At 44.0% G+C, this 10206-nt stretch overlaps 1 protein-coding gene across 1 annotated transcript; it reads right to left on the minus strand.

Moving 5' to 3' along the window:
• Positions 1-730: 730 nt before the first annotated feature.
• Positions 731-9395, minus strand: LOC125898122 (short transient receptor potential channel 2-like). Its single transcript, XM_049591798.1, has 13 exons — positions 9381-9395; positions 7972-8664; positions 7679-7879; positions 7423-7587; positions 7137-7311; positions 6853-7053; positions 6590-6752; positions 6404-6496; positions 5439-5631; positions 5230-5357; positions 5071-5143; positions 4846-4963; positions 731-2527 (listed from the first exon to the last, which is right to left on the minus strand). Exons 1-13 carry the CDS (start codon positions 9393-9395, stop codon positions 1632-1634), a joined length of 3114 nt encoding a protein of 1037 aa, XP_049447755.1. The 3' UTR covers positions 731-1631.
• Between the last annotated feature and the right edge of the window lie 811 nt (positions 9396-10206).

The raw sequence follows: 10206 nt of genomic DNA on the forward strand, positions 1-10206 counted from the left end.
AGATGAAGAGTCTTCCACATTTTCTACAGCAAAAATGAGCTGAATTAGAGTGAGCATGCTGTAATTAATGTGTCTTGTTTATTAGGAAATGAGAGGTAGGAGAGATCTGCTTTCCTGTCACACGGGATGGAGTGTGACAATGATTGGTTGGTGATACGACATGCCTGTGCATGTAAGACGCAAACCTAATTTCCTAGTAAAAAGGGACAGAGGCTTTTGTGTCAGATTAAAGTATGTTTTCATTATCTGTGGTGTTGCAGGACAGAACACACTCAACACCTACATGAAACTGGTGATGGCATCAGTCATGCAGTATTGTAATTGCAAGGTGTTTTTCTGTAAGAAGAGTCTGGTCGGGCTGTGTCTTGGGACAGGTGATGCTGCAGGTAATGAATTAATGAAGTGGTGTGTTCATGCATGCGACCTCATGGGAGCAGTATGTGTAAAGCAAGCTGAGACCTGCATTGCCACACTGTAGCAGGGTGTTGGTCTGCCATCGAATTAAATTAAACATTAACTCTAACCTCAGTCAGCACAGTTAATTTTCCCTTATGCTATGTTCATGAAATACAGAGACAGAAATAAACATGATTCGAATGTTTTATTAGTGTTACAGAGTAACTACAGTGCAAAATTTCAACTGAAGACAAGGCTACTTTCTTCTGATATTAAAGCATGAAGAGAAATCAGAATGACAAACAGAGGCTCTTTGCTGTTGAACAGTGGCGTCTCAAAAACAGCAGTCAGGAGAAAGACACCCGGCACTGAGCAGCAATACTCTAATCAAGGTATTTTCTAATTGTAAGGCGCTGAAACCCTATTTTACTGCCACTGATGCTTATACAGGTGGTGTATGTTCTGTATGCTGAATTTAAAGGCACATTAACTATTTGAGTTAAATCCATTGGCAGCTTTAACATGTGATGAGAGAAAAGGCAACAAGGTCATCTCTTTCTCAGCAAGTAATTATGAGAATATTCATTTTAAAAATGAGAAAATCGACATTGTAACAGATCTGTGGCTGCATAAGCGTAAATTTCAGGGGGACATGTGACACATCCCCCTCGATATTTAGAACATGTGCATTTCCCCCTGATAAAGTCATGAAAGTAGCAAAGAACTTTCGTTTTGACAACACTTATTTTTACAAAATTAAAGACATTTACACCATAAATTGGTGCATAAAAGTGCACCAGAATGCAGGAAGTTAATTGTTTGATGCTTGAAATTTTCTGGTGGAGGACCCCCACCCCCACTGCTGAAATGAAACCTATGCCTTTGTATAGCTGAAGGATTTTATTTCAATATAAGAAAATATTTTTCCTCAGATTATTAACTGAGGCTAGAAGCTGATTAGCTTAGCACAACTGCAAACAGGGGAAACATCTATCCAATCGTAACAAAATCCACATACCAGCAGCTACAAAATAATCAGTTAGCACATAATGTTGTGTTTGTTTAATCAGTACAACAACCAAAGTATAAAAATGACAATTTGCTCTTTTACAGGCGGTTATGTGCAAGACTTTATTTCCCAAAATGTTCCCTCTTATCAGATATTTAATTAGATTTATCAAAGAGCCAATCCCTGAAAAATTCTGTGTGGCCCTTTACATGGGACATCGCTATGGTTATGGTCTCACTAATGTCCCATCAATTGATCCCTCCCCTTCTTGTGAACCAAAGCCTGTGTCCTGTGAGCTGCTGCTGCCTGTTGGTGAGGGAATCATTTTATTGGCTCCAGGTTTCACGTTGCTCTCCCTGACAATGGACTTCTCTGCTGCATCACGCTCAAACTTTTTGCCCTTCATCCATTTTGCCTCCACTTTTTTTTCTTGCAGCTCTACATCTTTCATCCTGTTTGCCACTGTCTTTGTGTCTGTCTTTTCACTGTTGACTTTGATGCTTTGAGCTTGCTCGGGGGTTGTTTCTTTGTGTTTTTCACCCTCCTTTGCGTCTGTGAGAATCTCTCCTTCCCTTCTTTTTTCTGCCTCATCCTGTGTGCCTTCAGCTTTTATTTTTTCTTCTACAGGAGTAAAACTTGTCACTGCCACCACTTCCTCTCTCACTTCATTATCAGTATTTTCATTTTTGTCTGCTTCCACCTGCTCTTTTGGCTCAGTCTCCTTTTTGTCTCCGAGCTCCATTTTAGCTCTGCCTTCCTCCATTTTCACCACATCACAGTCTGTTACCTGCTTTGACTCCTCTGCTGCACATTCCCCGATCTGATTCTGTTGTGTGTCTGACTCCTGTTCTGTATCTGAGTAAACCTTTTCTTTATCCACCCCATCCTCTCTGTGGTGCACTGTCACTTTAAGTGATGGATTTATGTCATCTTGCTTGCTGTTAAAACCTCTGAAATTGTTCTTGGCACCAATGATGTATTTCCCCAGAAAGGAGGAGCCATCCTTGGTCAGTGCCTCGCTTCCAGTGTGCCCATCATCCATCAGAAGCTGCTGGACCACCTTCATATCACTGCGCATCCTGCTGACTGTTTTGGTCAGCTCAGTGATCCGATTACCGATATCTGAGGGGAGAGAATACTTCAGTCACAATACAGCATGCAGGCACTTACATGATGCTTAATATTACAGGCTGGGCGTTTGAATCAAATGCATTTTGACAGCAGAAACTGTTATTTTATAAAGTGTGACTCTTTGGCTTAATTGCAATAATTACAGAAGACGTCTGCTTTTTATTTAATACTTTCATTTGTCAGACAGTTCTTTGGTCACCGCCTTCACAGTCAACTCAACCACTGCTACTAAAGCATGACTCATTTAATTAATAATTAAACAGGGCTGTACATAGTGTACATCAGGGATACCCAACATGTTTTGTCGGGGGGCACCTTTGCAAAATGACAGGAGGCCAGGGGCCAGCTAATAAACAGACAGTAATAATATAACAGTATATATAATGTCATGTCCAGTGTTAGCTGGTATAGGCTCTAGCCCACCCATGACCTTGAAGAGGCTATGCTGTTTCAGAAAATAAATAAATACGTATAATAAATTAATTGCAAGTTCAGCCGTCTCACTCAACCTGTCTAGTGTCATACTCCGATCACAGCAGCCCTGCACAGGTCAAATGTGCAGCCAGCTGTTTCTGCTGCAGAATTTGTGGACATTCAGGGCTCCTCACACTTTTTTCAATAAACAAGCTCTATTTTTATGTTTCTTTAAAGGATAACTTAGGTATTTTTCAACCTGGGCCCTATTTCCCCATGTGTATGTGTGCGTATGATTCATAGGTACAACTCGTTTTAAAATTGGTTCAGTATTGAGGGAGGCGGATGCAGCCGGGAGCCGCGAAATGAGCTAAAACGGTAACGGGGGCAAATGCGTCCAGTATAAGTTTGTGCATTAAAAGTGCTTTTTTTTCTCGCCACTGACCGGTTCAGATCGCCAGTGCTATCTCTGTAAATAGCATACTAAGTGTTTCCCTGACCCTTCACTTGCTCTGGGCTGTGACGTCATCTCGCGAGAGCTTTGCTTGTTGCCGGAAGAAAACAGAGGAGTACAGCTGAGAGTTTTACTGCATCGATTGAAAACAATGGTTCATGTTTGTGCTTATCCGAATTGCAAGAACAGGATGTGGCGCAACACCCCGTACAGCTTTCATAGGCTGCCTTTGTCGGACAGCGAGATGCTGAAGTTGTGGCTAGTTGTGCTACAAATGGATGCTAACACTCCTGTTCAGACACTGCGCCTTGCAGGCCATCGGGTCTGCAGTGCTCACTTCTCCCAAGATGACTACTGCCAGCCGAAGAAGAGAAGACATCCAATCCCGAAACACCTCTTCCTCAAGGAAACGGCTGTCCCATGAGTAAAGAGAGCTACAGACACAGTGGAGGTAATGTTATATAAACAATGTTCGAAACACTTAGTATGCTATTTACAGAGATAGCACTGGCAATCTGAACCGGTCAGTGGCGAAAAAAAAGCACTTTTAATGCGCAAACTTATACGGGACGCATTTGCCCCCGTTACCGTTTTAGCTCATTTCGCGGCTCCCGGCTGCATCCGCCTCCCTCAATACTGAACCAGTTTTAGAACGAGTTGTACCTATGAATCATACGCACACATACACATGGGGAAATAGAGCCCAGGTTGAAAAATACCGAAGTTATCCTTTAACAAACAGCAACCTCCAGGGCTGAAAAATATAGTCAGTGCTGAAGCGCAAAAAACTGCTGTTCCTCTAATGGCCACTTGAGGCTGGCTCCAGAAGCCAGCGAATTGGAGGGTCAGTGCTACACTTCCACAGCAGTGTGACAGCATTGGTGCTAACTGCCGTATGAACACAGTGCAGAGCAGCTGTGATTAGCTAGCCAGTGGGATACACACACAGGGACTCACATGCAATAACATACACCTGCTGATTCCAGTTTTTGCCAGTGGTCACCAGCGGTACTGCAGCAAAAAAATCTCTGTGTCTCTAAAAGCATTCTGACCACTGTTATAAAAGAGACATCTGATAAATTGTTGACAGGACACCACCAAACAAGGTCAACTATGACTCTTTCTATTGAGAATTTTTGCTAGAAACTTTTTTGGTGTATGCACCAGGCAAGCAGTTTCATTGGCTTGAATAGGTGCCATCTTGGGGTCTGGTACCTAGTTATTATTATACATCTACAGTTAGAACACACACAGAAGGAGTGTGACTTCACTCTCTGCTCAGGATGCCATTTCTCCACAATATCTTTACACAGCACATGCAGCTATGTACAGACCACTCAAAAGCATAACATAAAAGTTAGACTTTTTATCTGATAACTGGGGGGGGGGGGACAGGTTTGTGACCCAACAGGTCTTGTCAATGAGTTACTGTCTGACCTACCTTTCCTCTTGGTCTCCTCAAACTCCCTGCGAGCTGACTCAATGTAGCGTTGCACCAGAGCTCTGATCACCTGCTGCCGGTAAGGTAACTGGCTGTCTTCAGATTCCTTACCGTTAGTCTTAAAACACACATTCATCATCACATTTTAGTGCACAACAAAGAATATGCAGAAGATATTTTTTTTACTACAGTCACACTGCATGTAAGCATTAAAGACACACTTACCATAGAGGCAATAGGGGGATATTTTGTCTCAGAATTACACGTGCAGCAGCAGCAGATTCGTCTAAAGATACCCCTGGAACAGAATTCAAATTTCAGAAATAAAGATACACAATGAAGTAATTATGCAGGTGAAATGTGTTTTGGAGTCGTAAACCTTACCTCAAGATGTAAAAGAAAGCTTTGGGTGAGGGGATGATGTTGAAGGGCACTGGCATGGTAAGGCCTTCTCTGAAGTAACTGAGGTACAGCTTTGACCTGGCAAATTTCCACTCGACATCTGCGTCATCCTGAAATAAAAAACATTGAGATGTCAGTACAAGTCAGGTCTCTGCTTTTATTGTAGCTGTGACACAAAAATATCACTTCACCTCAATTTTCTGAAAGGAGTTGGTGATCATAGCAATAAGCATGTTGAGCAGGACGATGACAATGACCAGTGTGAAGATGCCGTATAGAATCCTTCCGACAAACTCTGCCAACACAAACTGCGGCATGTCCACGTAGTCCTGGTTGGCCACACCAAACATGGTCCAGAATAAGAAGTGGAAGGTCTCATTAAACCTGCAGCAAAGCACAATGACACTGTTTTCATACCTTATTTTTTCTGCTTATAATGGTGTTGTATACCGATCAGCCACAGCATTTAAACTGCAGAAAGATAATATGAATAACACTGATCATCTCATTACAATCTGATGTTCTGCTGGAAAACCTTGGGTTCTGGCATTCATATGCACCATCCACCCAAACACTGTTGTAAAACAATTACACCCCTTCATGGCAACAACGCTCCAACAATGCACCATGCCATATTGCAAAATCTGCTCAGGAATGGCCTGAGCAACATGATAAAGAGTGCAAGGCTTCGATCCCAATCCAATCAAGCATCCATTAGACGTGTTGATGCCACAGGACTCAAAGGATCCATCGCCAATGCCCTGGTGCCAGATACCACAGGACACCCTCAGTGGATCCAACTGTGTATCAGATTTGGCTCTGGGATAGCAGCACGTCCCACAGATACTTGATTAGATTGGGATTTGGGAAATCTGGCAGTTGGCTGGATGACTTGAGCTCTTTCTTGTGTTCCTTGGGCCGTTCTTGTGCAGTTTTTGCAGTGTGGCATGGCACATTGTCCTGCTCAAGGTGCCACTGCCATCAGGGAGTACCGTTGCCTTGAGGGAGTACTGTCTGCAACAGTGGGTGCTGCGTGTCAAATGACATCTACATGAATGCCAGGACCCAAATCAAATCACTTCATTTGTCAGTGGTTTTAATGTTGCGATCTATGTATAGTGCATAGTCTTGTTTTCAGCAGACGCCATATTCTTACTTGCCAAGATGTGGAGAGATGACGTAAGGAACATAGACATTGTTGATGCCACAGAGGAAGGCCGTTCCAATGATCATCAATATAAACATAAATCTAAAAAAGAAAGTCTCATTAGCTCTGTCATTGGATCTGAATTCTCTTCCAGGCAATGATCAATAGGCAAGCAAGATAAAAATGTGCTTTTACCTCATCATATCATCAATCATCTTCCCAATGGAGATCTGCAAAGTTCCCAGAGACTCATGGGCTGGCAGGATGTACGCCAGCCGTGTGAAGCTCAGCATGCTGGTCACTGCAAACAGCACCTCCGCAATCAGCTGGGGGTCCTCCTGATGCCAGTCGTCACGCACTGCAAGACAGTTTCCAAAAACCAAACAGGCCACTTCAGCATTAAGAACTTTGAAGACCGTCGACAACTATTTTGGATGAACGATTTGATATTTTCTCACCAGTCTGAGTGAAGTAGATACACTCCTCTGTGCCGTTATGATCACGGCAGAGGAAGTGACCTTTGAGCATGATAAGCACGCGCAATGCGAAGGACGCGAGGTACATGCTGAGCACCATCATGTCCAAGCAGTTCCACCAGTCCAGGAAGTAACTCCGCAGCCCCTCGATCCACACTTCCTTACACTCATACCAGAAGAATCCTACATAAGACAGCCAAGAATAAACCTTGAGTTTTCTATTTGTACATTATAGAGGGGGGTTAGAAAAGAGAGAGAGAACCCACCAACCACCCACACCATGTGGAAGGAGCTGTGCAGGATGTCCTGCTGTCGTGAAGCAAATCTGTCTCGATATATCTCCATCGTTATTGATTCTCCGAGTAATGTGATGAGAAACCACAGATATGAGGCTGAGTGGAGGAGAAACTTGATCACAGGAATCTTTAGCAACTTTCCTGGCTGGTGAAGACAAATAAAAGATGATGACCTGTCAGGGCCAAGACAAACCTGTGCTTATCCTACTCTCTTAATAAAATGACTCGTGACAGTTTTTGTGTGGTGTGATGTGACCTTTGACTTGGGTGCGATCCAGTAGACGAGGCAGAGGAGGGGCATGGTGAGAAAGATCCCCACAGAGACAAACAACTTCCACGCCGTCCTGCTGCCTCTCCAGCCTGCCAGGTTCCCACACCAGATAGATGACAGCACCTGCTGGCAGATTGGGTGGGCCACAAACTGCACAAAAACAAACAAAACAAGCAAACAGATCACGTATATGTCTTCTGTTACTGATCTCTGACTGACAGTAGGTTCTGCATCCGCCTACCTGCTTCTGGTTGTAGTTGACAGCGAGCCGCAGACGTGACAGGTTGGGGATTCCCTCCTCAAAGGCCTGCTCGTCTAAGGCATCCTGGCTCTCGTCTCCACAGCTGTTCAAGATGGTGGTCACTTCGCTCTGGTTGCGACACATGCCCAGCAACTCAACGGCAAACTCCTGACAAAGCTCCTCCAGGCTCAGGTACTGAGGCTGCAGGAAGAGAGGTGCCGCAGCAGACTTAAATATCAACACAAACAGCCAACATGAACCAGAAGTGGGGATGTCTAGGAATCTCAACAGACCTTGAACTCTGGCTCTTTTTGTGAGAGCTTGCGGAGCTCTCTGCTGAGACCGAAAGCTTGGAGCATGGCGTCATCAGAGGTGATGGACAGGTAGGCACGGCTGGCGATGCCACGGTAGGTGTTGATACGGGACAAGGAGAACTTCAGTAGGTCATACTGCCGGCCGTTACGACATTCCAGGCAAGCACAGGATATCTTATGCGGCCATGGGATGACGTGACCTTTTTGAGTGAGCATGGTGACTATATCATACAGGTCTTTCTGGCAGGCTAAGGTCAGAGGAGTCACACCAGGGGCAAACTGGGAGTTGTCAATAGAGTGGTCAAAGATGGCCTGAGAGAAGGAGCGTACGTCCATCTTGTTGCCCTTCTCTTGGTCCAGGCGGTCCAGCAGCCGCTTCACCACTCTGGGCTGGTTGGTGTCTACAGCGACTAGCAGCGCCTCGTGAATCTGCCGGAAGTCAAACTTGACCCCCTGCAAGAGGGCGTCCATACAACTCTCATTGCCCAGGCGGATGGACAAGTTGAGGGCCTCTCTCCACTGACGATCCTCAGACTCATCCAGCTGGCGGATGATGCCATCACCGGTCTTCAACAGTCCACACAGCAGCTCTATTTTCCCCTCCTGAATGGCACTGATGAGCTCTGGAGGGAAGCGCATCTTCCTGTTCATGATCTCGCGCCATTGCTCCGGCTGAGGGACAGGACGGGACAGTTAACAGCAGTATTGGATGCCCATTTACGATGGGTGTACATTTCAGGGGGGGACGCAAGGGACACGCCACCATCAGTATTTAGAACATGTGCATTTGTCTCCCTTAATAAAAACATAAAAGTAGCAGAGGACCTTTACTTTCACAAAATTAAAAACATTAACACCCTAAACTGATGCAGAAAAGACACAAACAGGTGCATGAAAATTCACCAGATTGCTGAAAATTAAGTGCTTGATGCTCAAAATGTTATGGCATAGGACCCTCAACCCCCCGACTGCTATGTGCCCCCCTCCAATGTTGAAACGAAACCTACACCCTTGCCATTTACAGATTTTTGTGAAAGTACTGTCAGATATAAGGGGAGAGGGGTTACTTCCAATTTGATTTCAGAGGAAGAAATTAAAGCCTGGACAAAATGACAAAAGGATGTGTGATCAAATGAAAGGATGTACACAAAATTAAAAGCAGCCAATTCTACAAATAAGTGCATGACTGAAGACACATTTTAGGACATCAAAGAAAACAACTCATTAATAAAAATATGATAAAAAAAAATGTGATAAAAATAAAGCTGTTTAGAGGATGCCTGGAGAACAGTAGGTTCAGATATAGCCTCATGACAACCATTTTTAAAAACTCAGATCTGCTGAGTGACAAATTCTACTAACCACCTCTACATAAAACTCTTGCTTACCGTGAGGTTTTCCATTCTTGATGAAAAACGGCACAATTTTGAGCAGCGATCCTAAAGTGAAAACACAACCACGTTCTCTGGAGACATGGAATATATTTTTTTGGCAGCTACTTTAAGCTTCAAAGATGAAGGTGAGAGATATCAGTAGCTTGCACAAGCAGCTCCAATAAGAGCACTGAGCACTTTGGTGTCCTGCGATCATGTGCTACCGGCTGACTGCATGGAATCAGCACCCACAAACTCAATAACACACTTCATCCCCCATGGGGCAAGGCCAATTAAAACGTAGCCAGTTCAAAGTTATTCATGCTTGGCTGGGCCCAAACCAAACTGTCTCTGTGTTCAAACAGGAATTAACTCTAGTCTCCGCATTGGAAACAGTGCCATGGTATAATTAAGGTAGCAGTTACTGAACAGGCAGCAGCTGTCATCGTTTCCCCCCAGAGGAGCTGGAGGGAGTTCACAGCAGAGGGAAAAACAAGGAGCTGCAAGTAAAAGATACACTGATTATTTTTCACTACTCTCTTTTCATGCAGTTCTCTTTAAGGAAGTCCACTTACTAAAATTATACGGTTTTATTTTTGTCTTCAAAAGTCTGTACAGTGTTCTTTCACCTTGTTGTGAACATTTCAATCTCTTCCTTTTCCCTTGGCTTGGATATCTTCATTTCTGTGTGGTTTAAAGAAACTTGTCTGATGTTTATTAGCTCTTTGTCAGTGCAGAATCAGTCAGATGGCCCTTGAGACTGATAATTATATAACTACACATCAGTCACAGGGGCCAGGTTTCTGCATTGAGTACGTTTACTTTTAATACAACAAAGAGA

This window comes from Epinephelus fuscoguttatus, linkage group LG12, assembly GCF_011397635.1.
Source record: "Epinephelus fuscoguttatus linkage group LG12, E.fuscoguttatus.final_Chr_v1".
NCBI lineage: Eukaryota > Metazoa > Chordata > Actinopteri > Perciformes > Serranidae > Epinephelus > Epinephelus fuscoguttatus.